Source organism: Polyodon spathula, chromosome 25 (genome assembly GCF_017654505.1).
Source record: "Polyodon spathula isolate WHYD16114869_AA chromosome 25, ASM1765450v1, whole genome shotgun sequence".
Classification (NCBI taxonomy): Eukaryota; Metazoa; Chordata; class Actinopteri; order Acipenseriformes; family Polyodontidae; genus Polyodon; species Polyodon spathula.
In genome coordinates, this window is record NC_054558.1 from 22,612,873 (window position 1) to 22,633,868 (window position 20,996).

Below are 20,996 nucleotides of genomic sequence, written 5' to 3' on the forward strand. Positions count from 1 at the left end.
ATTAATAAGAACATACTGAACCATCTTCTCTAGAGCTACACCAGGCATCAGGAACGATGCAGAATTGTCTCCTGGCATTCAAGCAGGGGTCCCTCCATTGCAACCACTAAAGGCTGGCATGAAACCTCAAACAATGGAGCCAGTGGGATCTTTGAGTAGTACAGCTTTGCCACAACCTACAGTATGTAACCAATTCCAAACTGATGGTAATGTAGCTCAGCACAGCCATTGGCCGGTATAAATGGATGTCGCTTGGGCAACCAATCAGTTGTTTGATCTTGAGACCAAATTACCAAGAATACCAATTTTTAATGAACATGGATTTGCCATTGTGTGCAGTGCACTCGTTCTTCAGTAAAATCATGAATATGATTTGAGTGCTAGTCCTGGAACCTGTTCTCTCTCTGGGGAGCATGGCAGCGGGATAGCTACACCCTGCGCCCTAGCGCTCCTCCAAAAGGGTTCTCCAACTGGAGGTCACAGAGAGGTCATGCTTTAAAGATAGTCTCAGAGCAGCGAAGGCTCTCATTCAATCAGGGCTCATATAAAACGTTTTACTGTGCAGTTAGAAGAAAGGTTGCTCTGTCTCTTTCCCATCCCTCAGCACTGGGAGACTATCAGAATAAAGGCAGGGGGGCGAGAGATGTCTCTTGGCTCTGCAGCTGGCATTTCAGCACCTTGACAAGACAACAGACATAGACTGTCGGGGACTGCAAGAGGAGTGCTAGAATGCACTTCAGACACTGGAAGGCTAGATGATGAAACACATTTCCAGGTATTATTTCAACACACTTGCAGCAGGAATGAAGGACCCGTTTTGTTTTGTTTTCAGAACTGTGGCAGGATGGCTGTTAGTGTTACACTCCCATATTATATAGTACCGTTACTGCCATGGTGATATTAATGAACTAGTTAAGTAACCCTGGTCAGCACCTGAACTAGTCAAGTAACCCTGGTCAGCACTCCTTTAAGAACATTCTGTTGCTAATTTACAATGAAAATGTTTTCCAGTTCCTAACCCACAGCACGCATGCATGACTCAAGAAATAAAACAGTACTGCTTTAACATTTCACATTATTAATTTATTAATCATGTTAACATTGTTATTATATTAAAACACAGAGAGAGGCACTCTGCTTATTAAAAGTCACACACATGTTACAGTACATAGTGGACAATGCTACACAGCACAAAGACACACAATCCCACATGCACATATACACGTGACACAGGCAGGTTACCTAGAGGTCAGGGTCACCTGCGGTCTTTCAGTTCCTGGCATGATTTCAAAAGGCAAAGAACAAATGACTCATATTGCTGGGCATCAGTGACACAGGGAGGAGGATATTGAAGCAGGACAGAGACTCACAGTGATCACTGCAGATCACAACGAACTGAGCTTGAGAAGTATCCACAGTTCACAGCACACCTAACCACCAGTGCTAGGCTAATGTAGTACACAAAGTACAGCTGTGGGGCTGAGATATGTATGTATAAGTATGCATGCTGAACATTTAATGTGGAACAAGGAACTGGGGAGGTCTGCATTTGTAAGAAGCCGAGTGGCCCCATTAAGCACATTCTTGTGTACTTTTCTGAGACAAAGCCAGCTACATTGTGTGTGTGTGTGTGACTGTATATATATATATATATATATATATATATATATATATATATATATATATATATATATCTGCTTGTCAGACTCTGAGGCACTATGGAGATACACAGATATGAAACAAAAATAACTGAAATAAAATGCAAAATTACAAGCAGAATGCAAACTGAAACGCCACAGCAAGTTTGATTACCTGGACCATGGACTCTCCCTAATCTGAGCTATCTGAAAATCAGAACCAAACCCATGCCAATAGCAGCTGCAGAAGCTTCACTTTCAAGTATGTCTCTGGGTTTTGAGGAAACAGAAGTATGAAAAACAAGGACTACACAAGGCATCAGAGAAGCGAGGGTCTTCTGGATATCGAACGAAAAGGAAAATTACAATTTCAAATATTTAGATTACAAATACAATTTTCATATAAAAACACAATAGTTTTCACCCATCAATTTCCAGTTAGAAAGAGGCTTCAGGAACGATGAACCTTCTGTTCAGGGTCATTTACAAGGTACAGTCTGTGTAACACTGTATATATTAGACATTACGTATTGACTCTAACTGCCTCCCCCCAGACCCCATGTAAAGCAATCCTCGTCATTATCGTGGAGATACACTTCAGTCTAGGGGCTCAGTCTGGTTCGACTCGGTGCATCAACGCTTATACTAACCCTTATACCCAGGCTGACAGCAATCCCACATTCCTGCATTACAGAACACCTTTGGCACATCAACACATCTGGCAGAAGTGCTGCTAGTTCTTGGAACAATTAAAATCAGGGATTTCTAGGGAGGTTATATTGAACTTTTCAGCAGCTCACGTCAAGTAAGAATAAGTGAAGGAACAAGAAAGGCTGTGGATCAAAGCTCACTCCGAAGCAGAGCAGAGGAAGCTGGCACTGAGAGAAATGCTGGAGTTCAGGTGCAAAGCACATTGCAAACCAAAAAACTAAAAGAAAGTCAGAATGAAATAATGAACTGAGATCTTTACTGGGGGCGGGGGGTTTTCTGTTTAAGGAAAATACAAATTCATGCAATAATCAAAGCACATTATTATTATTATTATTATTATTATTATTATTATTATTATTATTATTACTACTATTATTATTATTTACAATAAGATCTAGTTAAACATTTGATATCACTCCTCAAGAATATAGATTTTCCTCAAATACTGTCGTCCCGTCCCCCAAGCTAAAATGCCCATCTTAAAACAGGTCATTCTGAAACTGATTGGAACACACAAGCAGCTTGGGAAGGCAACGTAAACTGAGGAGATCCTCTTTTGGTTAAAACTTGCATAAAATAAAAATGAACTGTGTCATAGGTTTGGACTAAATTAGTCTTTTTTTTTTTTTGGCACACACGTTGACAATGCCAGAGACTTTGTTCTGTCCCAAGAAACTGCAGGATCGTTTTCCACTTTTCTTAGTGTTACCCGTGAATGCTTCTTAGGTCCTGATAAAATGCACACCGACATATACATTATATTTAAAAGCCTTAAAATAGAAAAAACCTGATGGTGTGAATGCAAGACCATTTATGCTTAACGTAACCAAACAATAGTGTCAAGGGAGATTTGGGATTACTGGAATATATATTATACAATATAAACTATACATATTGTATATGTCTATTGCCTATGGCACACTGATCACTAGCAGTATATTGTATAGGTCTATTGCCTATGGCACACCGATCACTAGCAGTATATTGTATAGGTCTATTGCCTATGGCACACCGATCATTAGCAGTATCTCCTCCTACAGCATTCCGAGCCCCTCCTCCCCATGGCACTATTGGTTTCCAGGTTGCTCTCATTCATTCAGTCTGCCAGACCCGGTTCAGGACCTTCACCACCTCTTCATAAATAACGAACACTAGGGCCACGTCCAGGCAGACACGACCCAGCCGAGGGATAGTTCCCTTGTAAAACCTGAAGACAACAAAGACATCAGTGTCAAAATACTCTAGTACAGTACTCCGGAGCACAGGAAACTTTCTGATGAGATCCTTTGTCTGACGGAGGCGTGGAGTCACTGCTCAGTTCTTTGGTTAGGGTAAGCTGGGGGTGCATTTTTACACAGTCACTGCATCCAGAACACACCATACTTCATCCTGGGAGAATCTGCCCTGTTTGCATCTGTAATGCCAGTATTACTTTGTTACAGCATTATTAAAACGTAAACAAGTGATGCAGCACACTTCAGCAGCAGCAGCAATATTGAGACGACTGCAATGGTTAACTCACCCTCTCAGTCCTTCATGTTTCATGATTTGGTAAGCGCAGTTAACCGTGTTTTTGTACTTGTGGGCTTCAAGTCCCTGAAAGAGAGAGACAGGTTTATCAAGCACAGCTTCAATCACGTCTCAACCCTAGTAACCCAGCACAAGGAGCAGAGTCGAGGGGATACCTGCATTCGAGTTTTAATCACATCAATGGGGGTGTTCCCAAACACACTGGCTGCTCCGGCAATGGCACCAAACGCACCCGTCACCAAGGGGTTCATATCCTTATTGGGGTTATTACCTGGGAGAGGAGAACAGGCAGTCAAAACCAGCACAAAACACACAATGACATGATAGGGATGGGAAGACGACCCCCACTGCACAGCAGTTTGATCCTTTACTGGTTTTCCTTGCATTTGCAAAATGATGAATGTGTAACGGACATCACGAGGGCAAGGAGAATGCAAGGGGATGTTTTACTTCATACTGATTCTTTTATTTAAAACCACAGGAAAAAGCTGAGATTTCAACTGTCCAAGTATGGACACCGTCTGCCCTCTTCTCCAACGCTTTGCTTTCCAGACACACCCCTTGCCCACCACTATGGCTACAGTTACATCTAGTGGCTGCGGTCGGAAGCGCATTGATTCACAGCATCAACCTGTCTGCTTGAAATCCTAAGTGAGAATCAGAATTGTTATCACATGGAAAGTAATGTCAGGGGAATACAAAGCTCTTTATCTCAATTAACACGGTCCCCGTGCATTCAGCGGTACCTGGAAGAGCATCAAATACAGTCATTAAAAGAAAAGGCAATACCTTTATACCAATTCTTCAGAGACGTCATGACGTAGAAGCGGATTGCCTGATTGGATCCCTGCTTCAGAACCGTTGCAGTCAGACCCTGATATGTTCCTCTTAAACCTGGACAACATCAAGAAAGAGGCAGAGTTCATAACAGCTCTCCACCTGGCTGCGGTTTTAACATCTACCACTGTTGAAATTAAACAGACTCCAATTACAGTGTATAAACCATTCTGACTTTTATAAACTAAGGTTCTCTCAATATATTGTAGTTGAAAAAAAATCATAATTTCAAAACAATAGAAAATGAGTCAGATGCTGTATCTGCTAATGTTACTGTTGATGGCCCCGACTCACAAAGCTATACTTGTGAGTTCATAAAAATCAAAACGTGATATTTAATTATTTAACTGTTATTAAAGATGCCAACAGAATTCTAAAACAGTTCCACGAATGCCAAACTGTTTTGTTCATGAAAAAAACTCTTTAACCAAAGCTTTGCGAATAGTGCCCAACAGCACAATGTAAACGTCATATTTTTTTTAAAACACTTGTAGGTGATGGCCAGCAGATGGCAGTGTTGACTCAGCATGGTGCCCTGCAGTTCTTACCATGCTGCCGAATAATCTCCCTCACTCCCTGGAAGTACCCCCTGTACTGCGGCTTGGCCGAGCACTGATCATGAATGAACTTCACCTGCAGGGTCAAAGCGGGAGCCACCAATCACTTCAGATGTTCAACAGCAACAATACATATATATCATTAAATCAGGGACACTCACCAAATTACACAAATGTGGCAATAACATGGTATGAGGATAATAAGGAGGGGGTATTTCCTAGTGTTGCTATCCCCCACAGTGGGGAGGGGAGTAGCTCACTGTGGGACGGGAGTGAAGTTGTGCTCTACCTTGATGGTCTCCATGGGGCACACCACCACCACTGCCTCTGCCACGCCGGCCCCCAGTCCACACAGCAGCCCCCGTGTGCCGTCCAGCTTCCCATTCTCATCTCTCATGTGGTTACTGAGAAACTCAAACATGCCAAACCTGGAGGATGGGGGAGAAGAAACAGACAGTGACACAGCCTGCAGCAGAGCAACGCGTCCACCAAGCAGCCGAGCAACGCGTCCACCAAGCAGCCGAGCAACGCATCCACCAAGCAGCCGAGCAACGCATCCACCAAGCAGCCGAGCAACGCATCCACCAAGCAGCCGAGCAACGCATCCACCAAGCAGCCGAGCAACGCATCCACCAAGCAGCCGAGCAACGCATCCACCAAGCAGCCGAGCAACGCATCCACCAAGCAGCCGAGCAACGCATCCACCAAGCAGCCGAGCAACGCATCCACCAAGCAGCCGAGAGCAACGCCGAGCAACGCGTCCACCAAGCAGCCGAGCAACGCACCCACCAAGCAGCCGAGCAACGCATCCACCAAGCAGCCGAGCAACGCATCCACCAAGCAGCCGAGCAACGCGAGCAACGCATCCACCAAGCAGCCGAGCAACGCATCCACCAAGCAGCCGAGCAACGCATCCACCAAGCAGCCGAGCAACGCGTCCACCAAGCAGCCGAGCAACGCATCCACCAAGCAGCCGAGCAACGCATCCACCAAGCAGCCGAGCAACGCATCCACCAAGCAGCCGAGCAACGCATCCACCAAGCAGCCGAGCAACGCATCCAAGCAGCCGAGCAACGCAGCAGCCGAGCAACGCATCCACCAAGCAGCCGAGCAACGCATCCACCAAGCAGCCGAGCAACGCATGCAGCCGAGCAACGCATCCACCAAGCAGCCGAGCAACGCATCCACCAAGCAGCCGAGCAACGCATCCATCAAGCAGCCTGGCACTGGTTTACATATATTGTAACAAAGTGGTCTGCAATGGAGAGGTCGTGGCAGAATATTAATCTTTTGACGCTACACCAGGACCATTAAAGAAAGGCTTGGCTTGTTGTCTTTTTGGATGACGTGATTCCTGACATGGCATTCATACATTCTCATATATACTCAATTTCTGCAGAGGAATGAGGGATTCTATTGTGTGCTTGGTTGAGATTACTTTGAACCTCCCCCACGTGTTTCATTTTGAACTGCTGACACACATTTCCATATTTCTTAGCTCTAGATAGAGAGAGACATGGAATAATTGAAAGCAGACACTTCATTAGCATTCAAATCATGCTTTTGTCTTTTCAAATACTAGCACTATTCAGCAATGACCGGCCTACACAACCAACTGCAACTAAACACTGATCATATCCCAATACTGTTAAAAAATAAATAAACACAGCACATACAGGTAACCCATTACAGGTACCATGAACTAACAGAGTTCTGATACCATGCGCTACCTTCACAGCGCATAGAATACCAGTGGGTAACGAACGCCCGATTCCCTGGCAATATTCAGCACAGTCGTCAAGAGCATATTTTATTACAAATGGCCAAGTTGCACCAGCCAATCAGAAACGACGCACAAGCAGGCTGCCATGTGGTTGGCATCCTCAATAAAGAATGACCAGAACAATGTATAGGGGCCAGGCTTGTACTGGAAATAAGATTTCTCAGAGGCAGGTGCACTGGACAGCTCTATGGTACTACATTACATCACCACAAGAATATAGCGGTCTAATAAACTTGCATTACTGTGAATTCTTTCAAATTGCTACCACCACACCAAACAAATCCTTCTTCCACCACAGAAACTCAGCACCTGTCTGAGGACACCCATCTGATCTCCAACACGCTGCTGGCTAAACACCCCCCCCCCCTCTCTCCGTGCCATGTGTCACTGTTGCTTTCAAAGCAGTCACCATTTTCAGTCTAGAACTGGCAAGCAAACCTGTTCAGGGGTGCCCTGGGTCTCTGTCTCCGTCAGTCATTACTGACAGCAAGACCCTGCAGTGAGGCACTGGCATCACGATTCACGACAGAGGGAGCAGCTATGGAACAGAGGCAAGCGTGCCAGTGTTCTGTTTGTTAGAAGCCTTAAAGGGCCGGTACTGCCTGTGAGCAGCTCAGAGGGATGGAGTGTGGAGAGTAATTGCTTATTGATCAAAACTCTTTTACTGTGTTTTTTTTTTGTTTTTTTTTTTTTTTTTTTTTTTGGGGGGGGGGGTATTGGCAATGGCTGAAAATGGTCCTGGCAGTAATCTTTTAAGGTGTAAACACAATGTATAGTGTAGAAGTGAAGAGGCTTGCAGCACTAGAATGGGTTTCCTTTAATTAACTCAGTTCTCCATATTAACCCTACACTTGATAGGAAATTCCAATTAATCAAATGCATTCATCTGCTGCCTAAAGGAATCCGAACAAAATCTACAGACATGCGCCCAGGTACAAAGTGAAGAGACCCTTTCTGAGATACACAGCCTCTGTGAAGAGACCCTTTCTGAGATACACAGCCTCTGTGAAGAGACCCTTTCTGAGATACACAGCCTCTGTGAAGAGGCCCTTTCTGAGATACACAGCCTCTGCTAAGTGCCTGTCTTCTATATGATGACTAATGGACTCTTCAATTCACTGATCAGTAATTGCATTAGGGGGCCGTGCACACAAGGGGTCACCTTGTCCCAGTGGAGCCTGCCAATTCCTATATACAATCTTGCAGCAAAACATAAGACATTGATTGCACAGCAGTTTCATCCATTCAAGGTTTTCCTACAAGCTTGATTATCTACAGTGTGTAGGTAACAAGCTCTGGTGTATCTTATTAAACTCATAGTAAAACCAGGAACGGATCAAACTGTTATGCAATGGGAGGAATTGACTTCCTGCCATAACATCAGCTAATGCAATGCACTGCCACTGGCTGCTGCAGATAGGGATTCACAATCGATTCCCAGCATTAACATCTGTTTGATTTAAAGTGCTTTCAGCTGATGGGAACATGCCTAACCATCTCTGCTCTTTTCTGGTGGTTGCTAATCAGAATAAATTGCACATAGTCCAAGAATCATAAAGACTGTGGCAATCAAGAGGAGGACACTAATGCAGCAAACTATTCATCGTGGTTCCCCACTGGGCAGGACAGCCAATAATGGGAATTGAACACATATGGATTAACAGCAACAAAGAGAGAGCCAAGCAGCTCTCTGCACCGTCCCCAGCTCTGAAGCACAACCCTGGGCTTAAGAGTCACTCCTGCCACTTTAAACAACGTCCAGCTTCAAAGAGCTCTCTCTCTTCCTCTCTCTGACAGCCTCCTCTAATGAAATCAAGGCTCTCAAGCTCTGGCAGGGCCAAGTGGAAGCCTGGAATGTACTCCCCTGAATCTGCAGCTTTAACCAGAGTGTCAGGCTGGACTGTGGAAAACAAAATCTCTAGGCTTGTCTGGAAGACAGACTGAGTGAGTGACAGTGCTGCACACAGTGGCAATAGATTACTAGACAGATGCCAAGACCGTGGCATTCCCCTGAAGCCTTCACAATCAACACGCAGTCATGAAGCGGAATGCACAATCAACACACAGTCATGCAGCAGAATGCACAATCAACACGCAGTCATGCAGAGGAATGCACAGCCAACATGCAATCATGCAGCGGAATGCACAATCAACACGCAATCATGCAGCGGAATGCACAATTGGTGTGAAAGAGGAATATCACCCTCTCTGGGGTCAGCTTGAACTTTACTTTGTGAAATGTTGTCTGCTGTATAAAAGCATTCTGCATTTCCGCAGGGCTCTGCAGTTTCATTCATGCTAGCGCAGATTTTAACCCCTTCAGCACCAGGTATCCAGCCCTTCCTTTGCTTCTGATACCAAGGCTACTTGCTGATTTGATTGGCGGATGACCGCTCAAACCGAAGGTTCCTCGTTTCAAACCCTACTGAGACCCTGGTTGAAGACCCTCCTCAGTGGTAATGATTAAACAGCCCAGAAGAGGTGCTGCTATTATCAGACTACATATTAAAAGTTTTGGGATCTTCTCGTGGTTTGATTAATTCCACCCTGCCCCTGCTGTTTGAGGAATATCAGCCCTGCTTTCAAAGTTTCAGTGGATTCTGTTTAGAATTGGTTTCCTCTCATGCACAGAACAGGGCAGTAATTGGGAGGATGGTTGCCAGCACTAGGGCTCATGTCCCTCATGGCTAACCACAGCTCCACTTATTCCACACGCTCTATACTGGTGCTCCACTGGCAGCAGCTCGGGCAAGCCTGTCCTAATGAACTGGAGAGCACTGGTGACCTCCTGAAGACCCCTGTGACCCGGTCAGCCCAGCCACTGAAGCATGCAGGACCCCAGCAGTGCAAGTCTTGTGCGGTTAGGCTGTTAGTATGCAGACGATTCTTTTAATTCCCTCGTAAACCGCTATTACCACCACGCTGAATCCTTCACCAATTATGTTTCCAGCAACATTTACTGCAATGTTGATTGTTTTATTTTATTTTATTTTAAATAGCCTCTGTATTTAAGAATATTCTTTCCTTTTGCCATTTGTGAATAAAAGCAAAGATAATGTAATGCTCCAGAGTGACCCTTAATGGACAGTAAGAGCGCGCAGTGCAGGTTAGAGTAGCTGCAATGGTTATGCTCTCCATGTCCTCCAGTGCTGGAGCAGGACACAGATTAAGCTGCCAGGAGTTTTCGGAGCGCATACCTGACTGCAGCCTTGGGAATGGAGCCATAGACCAGCGAGCTGAGCCCCCGGTACAGCCCTTGCACCCCATGACTCTTAACCGTCAGCTTCACACAGTCAACTGCAGGGGAGAGAACGACACTGTTACACACCGAGAGAAGGGATCAGGAGCAAGAACAGAGAGAATGACACTGTTACACACCGAGAGAAGGGATCAGGAGCAAGAACAGAGAGAACGACACTGTTACACACCGAGAGAAGGGATCAGGAGCAAGAACTGGAGCTGGGAGCTTTGTGTCTAACAAAACACACACAAGATTAGATCGGTCCTGGAGTTAAACGATTCATGATTAGGACCTGGCCAGGGGGTTCGTTGGTCTAAGACCCAGACTGGAAGTGCTGAGGCTGCCTGCCCCATTCGAAACGGAGCTCCAGTGCACTAAAACCAAAAGGTTACATTAATCCTGTATGGTACAGACCTGACTGATAAAGGGTTATTGCTTCTTCAAAACACACTTTGTGCACAGTAATGTAATGTTTGCCGAGTATGCACATGTCAGCATTACTGGATGCTGAAACAGAGAGATGTTTGTCTTTTACAAACTTGTACAACATGTCATCGGGGGGCACATTACACGCCACTGCAGCATTTTCAACAGAACACTGATGAGCAGCTAGCGTGTGCTTGACGTGCCCTTCCTACCTCAGACAGGAGCTGATTGAGAGTACTGCATCTGTGCCTACATGGAATGATGAGCAAGCAGGTTTTAATATCTTCATTGAGGCAGCCTGTGTGTAGGTGGGCTTGGCTAATGCCCTAGCCTTTGTTTAATTGGTCCTCATATCTCAAATTCCTATCTGCATGAATGCACTCTGAAACAACAGACCTTTCTTATACAATGTGACATTTCTGCTGTGTTCAAGGGAACTCAAAACCAAATAATTCTGACGAAGCGGAACGCTGCGATATTCCATTAATATGCAGGCTCTAGAAATCCAGCCTGACAGTTCTGTCAGTGAAATTAATTGGAGTTGCATGTACAGAAAAAGCCAATTTGTTCCCTTATAAAAGTTACCCATAGTAATAAAGCATAGAGAAAGCATTGTAAATCACTGGTAAGAAATATATGGAAATGCATATAAATTCAGTTTTTTTTTTTTTTTTTTAAAGCAAACCATGTTAAACTATGGTAAATGCACAGCATAACTATGGGAAACACATGGTAAAAACTGCAAAGTTACTGTGGAAATGGTGTAAGGGTTTGTGTGAAGGTGCTCTGAGAAACTCCAATAAACCATGCTCTCCAGTAATGCTTACCAGGTGCAAAGTGTGTTCAAGAGATGTTGCACAAGCTGCACTGATTAACCTGCTGGGTAGATACAGTACCAAAGTGCACAGATTAGCCAAGCGTGTCCAGGGTCCATCGCTTTCCTACTAGCCAGACATGCTGACTCGCAGGGAAACTGTTTGTGTGGAAAGGTACTGCAAGCACAGTTCAAATGTAACCCTACTGAATGGTTTGATGCAGTCTGTGCATGGAAAATAAAATAAAGTCAGAAGTGCCTGTTTTTTTCTGCACGGATTTCTAACGTTGAGCACGATCGCGTCTCTCTCGTAGCTGAAGGAGAAATGCTCCGTGCCGCTCACTCAGTAAGGGACGGTACTTACCGATGCCTTTATAGCGCGGTGGATTGGCCTTGGCATCCAGCTGCAGCTGTGTTTTGACATATTCTGTAGGAAACGTTATGCAGATCTCTATACCTCCCGCAATCCCACCTGCAAAATAAGACAAAACCCAGTTAAAGGCACATCTGGAAAATTCACCTTGGTGAGGCTTCTAGAATTCAGAGCCCTATTTCAAGAGTGTGTGGGACTGAGGCAGTTTCTGTGGCTTTAGGAAAACGAGATTGCAGCCATATTCCATTACAAGGGTGAGGCAAGCCCTTCCTGGAGCTGCAGATAGGTTATTGCACATCGTCTGGAACAAAAGGACTCTGCACTGTCATCACGTGAATGGTAAAGTCCTACATCTTATTTAAATACCCCCGAGTACCTGTGGGCAGCTGGGAATAGTCACACACACACTTCACATGAATGCATTCTACTGTGTTAATCTCATGTAAATTTGCTCTGTTAGGTGAAACAAGTGTACACCAGCACTGGTGACAAGAAGTGTCTTATCTTGCTGGGTCTGATAAACTAGCAGAACCCTGCCTAACCAATCAGCTCCATTCTAGTTTTTATTGACTCGGATAGGCAATCTGCAGCAATCAGGGTCAATGTGTAATACAGCAAGAGCTTAACTAAAGAGAGCAAGCCTGATGTGATCAATAAACAAGCCTGATGCCAATGCAGGACACTGTGCAGACTGCTACTACTGGAAACAGAGTCCACGAGCCTGCCATTGGCCTCTGCAGACTCCTCCCCTGGAGCAGCCCAGTGGAGCTGCAGATCTCTTTTGCACTTGCAATGCTAACTCAGACGCTTCAAAAAAGCACACTTTCAGAATTAGCTTTGGTTTTCCTTTATTCGTGCGTTTCATTTCTTAAAGCAAATTTGAAGGTTTGGAATTAAATCAGATGTTCTGAAAGGAAATTTGAAGTTTATGATCAGGTTTTAAATCACTCTAAGCTGTGAGTAATTGAGCACGAAAGGTATTTTAAGCAGGCTTTGTTGTGTAATCGGGGGTTTTAACCGATAGACACAGATACAACACCCCTCAAAAAGCAGCATTAACCCCAGAAACACTGTCAGCTACATGGTATAAATGACTTTTCAGACGGTATTAAAAATACAAGCCCCATAAACATGATTATTGGCCATCCAACTGTTTCTATAAATGAAGCGGAATGGATTACTGCAAAATAATTCTTAAATCACCCAGTCAGACTGCGTGTCTTATTAAATGTGTGCTTTAAGAAATGGTGCTCAGCAACAATGTAGAGATGCTGAGATCAGTCCTATTTAAACGGATATCCACAATCCACTCCCTCCCTCTCTAACTCTCACACCACCTTAAAAAGCAAGCGCTTTACTGTGCCAGTGCTGCTAGTCCCGCATGGGACAGACCGCACGTACAGCACTAAATGAAAGATCTGTCTGACAGCTCAGCACCGGGAGCGAAAGGGCTTCCCTGGGTACTGCCACAGCGACAAAAACAAGAACACGAGCACAACAACATGGTCAGGAGGTGTCTGTGTACTTATTTCAGGTTATGGGAGTGGGAAATCAAAAGAAACAATAGACCTCTGCTGACAGACGGTAAATAACGACAGTATGTTGCATAGAAAGATTTAGGATTCGGAAGACGACAGACTGAAGGACAGAGGTACACGTTGATATTTTCCCACTTGTGCACACAGTCGAGTGCTTAGAAGTGCTTGTGACACAGTCTAACCACTGTAGCCCCCAGACAGGCATTCCACAGGATATCAGATCAGGAGGGGAGGTGTGTAGGGGGTGCCGATACTCACACTCGGAATTGCCTTTAAGAAGTACTTATCGGCTGGCATTTAATCCACTCACTAACGTGTTGGTTTCAAAGCAAGGAACGCTCCTGTTTTAGCTGCTTGTTTTTAAATCACCCTGCCTCGGAGGCAGGCGCCAGCCAACACGCTCTTGAGCAATTTCATCTCCTCACTACCCAGTCCAACCCATCCCTCAGACAGCCTCTTAATCATTAGCCAGACCCAGCGCTCCGAGCACACCCGCCCCCTGCACTACAAGAACAAAGGTCACAAACAAACAGCAAAACCAGTGTGTGTGTGAACCAAGGTGAAGATCTAGGGAAGGTACTCCGTGTTCCCATGAGTGTAACAATGATCACGTTGAGGCTTCTGTCACTGGCATGCTGCTCCTTTAAGAAGCCACGCCGCAGTGTTCTTTTTAGAAGTTCCAGTATACGGGGATGAAGCGGGAGGCTGGGTGGCACGGTTACTGCACCCGTCTTTCTCTTCCTCTGCTTTACGACACAAGCGGAATGTGGTATGTTGTTCCAACTTGGCTCTGGATAGGAGCAGCTTCTAACAAAAACACTTTCCCTTTACAAAGGAACTGGAGGAGGGTGAGAACGAGTGCTTAGACAGAAAGCAAGATCCACGCTCATGGCCCACGATTGTTATAGGAGGGGTCTGCATGCTCGATCATGCACCACCCCACCCTTTCATTTTAACGTACATCATTTCTGTAGAGGACGTGTGGAAAACGACAAGGCAAAGTCATTTATTTCAGCATTGCTGGCTGAAGCATTGATTAGCTTACCAGAGCCTGCTTACTATAAAAGCCCAAAGGAAAAGGGTCTGAAGAGACTCATCTCGATGCCTCTTGCGTAGCAGATTTACGACTCCTATCAGTCACAAAGTAAACAGGAAGAGCAGCTGGCCGTCATTAATAAAATAGCAAGGTCACTTTAAAGAATATGAAGGTTTCTTCGCCACAGCTGTTACTGGAATGGTAAAGTATGACTATTTAGGACAGCTCACCGTCTCATCTCTGATCAGACCTGAACCAGAACACAATACAAACCCTGCTGCTGCTTAATCAAGCTCTCCCGAGACTGTGGAAGCTCCCTCATAGGGATCCTGACCCAATGTGCTTAATCAAGCTCTCACATAGGGATCCTGACTCAATGTGCTTAATCAAGCTCTCACATAGGGATCCTGACCCAATGTGCTTAATCAAGCTCTCACATAGGGATCCTCGCCCAATATGCTTAATCAAGCTCTCCTGACACTGTGGAAGCTCTCACATAAGGATCCTGACCCAATGGCATTCTTCCTTAATCAGATGAAATGCTTGATAACAAGACTGCAGAGTTTGACAGTCACCCACATGTCTGCAGTGCTTTCAACCCAATTACCCCAATCCCTATTGTGATACACCATGCAGGAGCACTGAGGAGATAAACATACTATCACCCCAGGACCAATCCCTATTGCTATATCATGGTTGTACACCTTCATTTTGATCACGTGGTGTCTGATCCAATAAGGTGGTAGGTTTTCATTTATTTTATTACAGTATGTGGTCCATTCACAGACCCACTGATTCTACATGTACACTACATTCCTTTTTAAACAGCAAAGGTAACATTAAGGGCAGCATTCTCTTTAAAGTGCAGAGGTGTCTTGCTGCAGTAAGCTCCCTGTAAAAGGGCCGAGTAGCTGATAATGGTAGCACTGCACATCCTGCACCAAGTTGAGGGTTCGGACAACCTAACCGAACCTCAATCCTGCTGAAGAGGAGCTGCCTGTCACTGTGCACAGCTGAGGCGGCAGGCAGCCAAGAGCTCCTCATTCACTGCCTGAGAGAGCATCAGGACGTGACAATAAAGAATACACAGGACAGGATCACTCTGCTGTTCCAAACTGATGCGCTCATCGTCTTCTTTACAGTTACTTTGTGTATCAGTCTCTTTAAAAGAAAAAAGCAGACCCCAGGACGTATCTTCATCTAGCAGCAAAGAGGAGAGCAGATGAACAGCAGCAAAGAGGAGAGCAGATGAACAGACAGCAAAGAGGAGAGCAGATGAACAGACAGCAAAGAGGAGAGCAGATGAACAGACAGCAAAGAGGAGAGCAGATGAACAGACAGCAAAGAGGAGAGCAGATGAACAGCAGCAAAGAGGAGAGCAGATGAACAGACAGCAAAGAGGAGAGCAGATGAACAGACAGCAAAGAGGAGAGCAGATGAACAGCAGCAAAGAGGAGAGCAGATGAACAGCAGCAAAGAGGAGAGCAGATGAACAGCAGCAAAGAGGAGAGCAGATGAACAGCAGCAAAGAGGAGAGCAGATGAACAGACAGCAAACAGAAACAGGGTCCACACAGACAGACAGTCAACGTATTATTGGCTGAGATTGGCGGCCAGTTAAAAATATAAGCCAGACAATGTTGTTGTAACTAGATAAGATGGGAATCGATTGTTTTGGCAATCTTTTTAAATTGACCTAACAATAGAAGACGCATAACCCCACCCTCACAGGTTCCAGAGTGATCCTGACTAACTGCATTCTCTCTTACATACGAGCATGGAAAGAGCAGAACTAGAAAGACCTGTCCGTCATGTGGAAGGGGTGTGTGTCTGCCTTCACACAGCTACAGTGCAGGCCCCTGTCTATACAGCAAACATTTCTATTAATGAGCACACTGCAATAACATTCACTGCAAACAGTCTCAACGAACCACCTGTCATAATACTAATTAAAATGAGAACAATAACCCAACAGGGTTGGCACTCAATTAAAATGTGACACACACACACACACACAAGAAAGCCTGTTTTAACATACATTCTAGCACTCAAACCCCAAACACAGAACATGGGGCACGTGCAAAACTGAATGAACCAGCAGAGACTACACAGAGATACATTGTACAGCAGAACTCTGTCCAGAACAAGGACAAAGTGAATCCCACAGTCTTCACAGCCGTAGTGAAGCATGGAAGAGCTTGAAGTGCTGCTTCATGTGCAGTATAAGAAAGGACAGCAGAAACAGGACCTGCCATTTCATTAAGACTTGGGCCGCAGCTGAGCGTTGGGAAGAGATGCCTCGGTGCATGGGATTCAGTGCAGTGAATTCAACGCAGTGGAGTGTAATATCCAGAAATTTAACCAAAAATCTGTAGATATGTCACGATGTAGGTTTTATTTGTTGCTTCCCATGCAAAAATGCAGATCCTACTTTGTCATACAAGATAGTTACTTGAACCGAGATACACATGCTCAAGAAAACAGTGCGAACAGCTGACAGTATTAAATTACAATACAGCAAATCCCATTTTCTATGTCTACATATATATTTGTGCACAAGTAAACACATCCACCCACAAAGTAAACCTCATCTAGCATTAGTACACTCCTTCCAACACCCAGCCCACTCCTGACAGGTCATTCGTTTCCTGTATGAGGTGCATATGTCTTTTTATATATACACACTGGCTGCTGTATGTCAGCTTGTTTTTAGCAATGCTTTGCGTCACAGAGCAATGTGAGATCCTGTCGACCACGTGCTCATACCTCTACCTATTTATACAACAAGGTGGGCTGCACACAGGAAAAGCAGGGCAGTCTACTGGCTCATGAGGTTTACAAACGTGGGAGCTCCTGGTCTCCAAATACTCTACTACAAATACCGACTACCCTGGTCTCCGGGACTCGCCTGTGATGAAAGGGAGCTATTCAGCACAAATTCAATACCTCTACAGCACTGTCCATGCCCAGAATGAGGTTTGGCAGTGTGCTTCATGCATGAAGGGACTTCAAACCAAGCACAGCAGCAATTACAGGGATAAACCCGGACGACTGCTGAATATAGGCTGCCGTTTGTAATGTGTTTACTGTACACTAACACTGTGCTTGGTTTGATCAGCCCCAGTTTATAGGTAACAAGCTCAGGTGTGTTATTAAACTCGCAGGAAAAGCACAGGTAATGCAATGGGAGTCATATTTCCATCCCTGTAATAATTCAGGATCAGAACCAGGTGGGACCTGACCCGATTCAGATCAGTGGTTTATTCTGAGGACACATAGTAATCTCTGAAATGTCTTGTCTAAATGCTTTACACAGTAACACGTGATCATGGTACTGAAGTCTGGTTTCCACAGCTGCTGCCACTTTCAATTCCGTTATAGCAGCATGGTTCGGAGTCAGTTCAGACAGTGCTTGGGTTCTTGAGCATCTACATTAACATTATCACTGCTGCTGGACTGTCTGAATTTGAGTTCCTAAACTACAACACCCACACCCCTGCTGAACAAGGCACTGCACTCTCACAAGCAACGACTTACTTCTGTGATGAAATGTCACAGAGCTGTTTGGTGACATGCCTGGGTTTGAATTACACTTTCAATACAATAAAGGAGCGTTTTCTGTAACCGCTTGCGGCCCAATCAAACTATTACTAAGCTCCGCAATTCTCCAGTCTGCTCCAGCAGAAAAAGCCTCTGGGACTCCCTTAGCCAGTTTTACACAGGGGACGTTATCAGGAGTACAGCACATGTGAATCTGCAGTTTCTTATCAAGCACTGAAGGGAGGGGCTGTGCAAATAGCTTCAATGTGCACAGTTTGGCGCTTTTAAAAAGGCATGTTCTGTGAAGCCTAATTGTTGTCTTTGTGGGCTGAAGGGCTGGTTCGTACATTTTACATCAACTTTTCAAAGCCAGTTTTTCAAGCCTCCGTATGAAAGAGGCTGTACGCTTCCAGTTTGTAGTTGTGAAGCCTGCCTGACTCTGCTCGTCTCTGTGTGAAACACACCCGGACTCTCTCAAAGGACGTTTTCAATGATCCCTGTTGAAAAAGCAGCAGCTTGCTTCTCCTTACTCTGGTCACTTCAGACGCAGTGCACAGTTAATTAAATAAAGCACTCATGCCCAGACATATTGCTGCATCTGTACACCGGCAATGTCAGACCTGTGGAACATGCCACAGCACCTACAGTAGGCATCATTATTTAATAATCCCCACTTTTAAAATCTGATCCATTAAAACACATCCAGCAACGCCCATTTAATAGCAATAGTATTGTGAACGATTATCAGCTGGGTCCTTTACATTAGGAATAGTGTTTGAGACACACACCATAGCTAAATACATAGTGGGGTCTCCAGAAAACTGTGTACACACAGCAGGCATATGCGTGCTCATGTTATGTACTGTAATGCACAGACAAGGCTGCAACCTAATTCATATTTTTTATTACAAGTTTTTGTTTTGCTGCTTGTTTAAAAAGGTCCCGTTGGTATTGCTTTGTGTTCACTTTCACTTTTAATAAATTAAAAAGAAACTATTGTTTGAAAGCAGCAGAAATATAAATATAGCACAGCGATGCTCTCATTGTTATTCGTGTACTCACACATGAGTGTGGTTGTCATGTTGTAAATTACAAAAGCATAGTGGTAGTTATATTTGAAGTACCCAGGAAGGCTGGGTTTTTGTATTTTATGAATAGTTATTAAGTCACAGCCCAGCAGCTATGGAACACGTATTGCCAGCTATCACAGTGTTAGCGGGAGTCAGCTCACTGTCACGTCGAGAAGCAGCTTGACTGCACACAGCGATCTGCAAAACAACTAACAGCAACTCAGAGCAAACTGACGAAACACCGACACAACGTTGCAATGGGTGTCTTGGTTTCTAAGGGAATGCTGCAGTCTGCTAACTCTGCGAGTCACAGACCTGCACAAACACCAGGACAGACGCACACCGTGTGTAACACAGCCTGACAGACAGTGCATGCAGTAACTACTAGGAGAGAAAGAAAAAGTATTTACGTACCTGCTAAAATAGCCTTGCCAGGATGAGTTAGCTTCGTTTTACCAGCCGGGGCAGCAGCTGCAAGGCAGTGAGGTCTGTGAAACGGGCTTGCAAATCTTTGAGGGCCAGACATGGTTTCAAAAAAAGATTTACACAAGTAGCTAACTAAACCGAAACTGTTTTTTTTTTTTGTTGTTATTTTTATTTATTTTTTTAAGAAGACTGCTTTCTGGTACCACGTAATGGAGACACGCTATAACTTCAGCTGCTAAAAAAAAATAAAATAATTAAAAAGCCACTAACTAAAATAGATAATTATCGGTGTTTTGTCGGCATGTGCGCTGTGCCCTCCTGTGAAGGGTTGTTTTCGTGCTCAGCAGTGCAGGGTGCTGATCACACAGACCCTGCTGGGCTGGCTTACTCAATCCCTAGGCTCTGTCCCTGCTGGGGCTGGGCGGGGCCTTGTTACGCTGCGTCACCGCCTCAAACGAGAAAGCAGCTGTCCTGCAGCGCAGCCGCATTGAGGTGGAGCCGAACAGAGTTCATCAATGTAAATAAGTTTTAATATTGACTGAGCATCGAATACCACATAAACAACACACACACACACATATATATATATATATATATATATATATATATATATATATATATATATATATATATATATATATTTATATAAGATGCTCAATTCAGTGCAGCTTCAACACAATATATTATGTGCACTACGCGTGTTTGACTGGAAGTGTTTCTTCATGTTTGTCCAGGGTGTGTTTGTGTAACACGCAATATCAGTCCAGAGAGAAGAGAACTGCCAAAGAGAACCACAGCATTCAACAGGCATTGTTTCATCTTCCAGAGACTCAGCGCTGCTGGCTATCCAGTTCACACAGATCTAGATTTTTAAGGGTATGCAGGTTCAGGCATTTTCCAATCAAGGATCGCATGAAAAACCAAACAGGGAAGGAGAACTGGCCAAGCCGCTTCCTGATAGCACATAAACCAAAGAAACGTTTATCTGATTCAATGAAGTCATTTAAGTGACGACCCGGTACGTAGGAGTTTATGATCTGTGCTGAGAGCAAAACTAATCCTGGCTTTGATAGGGTGGCCCGACGGTGAAGTGTGAATGCATTATAGAATTGAACTTAGACATGATGACGTTCCTCCATCTCTGTGTTTGTTAGCAGGCATGTGTTACTCTAATTATCAAGACAAATATGATTTATTCAAATTACTCCAGGGGGCTACTTTGCAATAGGTAAGTTTATATAATTATATATATAGGCGTATATATATATAATATATATAATATATATACTATATATATAGATATATGAGGATATACATATATATATATATCACATATCATATATATATATACATATATACATATATGGATAATATATTGGTTACATACATACACACACATACATACACATTTTTGTATTTAAAAATGAAAAACAAAAAACCACAAGTGGAACAGCATGTGTAAATTTTATTTACCTTCT

General features: G+C 44.3%; 1 protein-coding gene and 1 long non-coding RNA gene across 2 annotated transcripts; both read right to left on the reverse strand.

The window, feature by feature from the left end:
• Positions 1-1,061: 1,061 nt before the first annotated feature.
• LOC121299908 lies at positions 1,062-20,131 on the reverse strand. Its single transcript, XR_005947479.1, has 2 exons — positions 20,096-20,131; positions 1,062-1,471 (listed from the first exon to the last, which is right to left on the reverse strand). It is a non-coding gene; the product is annotated as an uncharacterized LOC121299908 (long non-coding RNA).
• LOC121299907 (tricarboxylate transport protein B, mitochondrial) lies at positions 1,957-19,847 on the reverse strand. The gene is made up of 9 exons (XM_041228135.1): positions 19,507-19,847; positions 11,901-12,008; positions 10,253-10,352; positions 5,562-5,700; positions 5,264-5,348; positions 4,668-4,772; positions 4,034-4,149; positions 3,871-3,944; positions 1,957-3,555 (listed from the first exon to the last, which is right to left on the reverse strand). The coding sequence occupies exons 1-9, from the start codon at positions 19,616-19,618 to the stop codon at positions 3,441-3,443; spliced, it is 954 nt and encodes a 317-aa protein (XP_041084069.1). The 5' UTR covers positions 19,619-19,847; the 3' UTR covers positions 1,957-3,440.
• Positions 20,132-20,996: the final 865 nt, after the last annotated feature.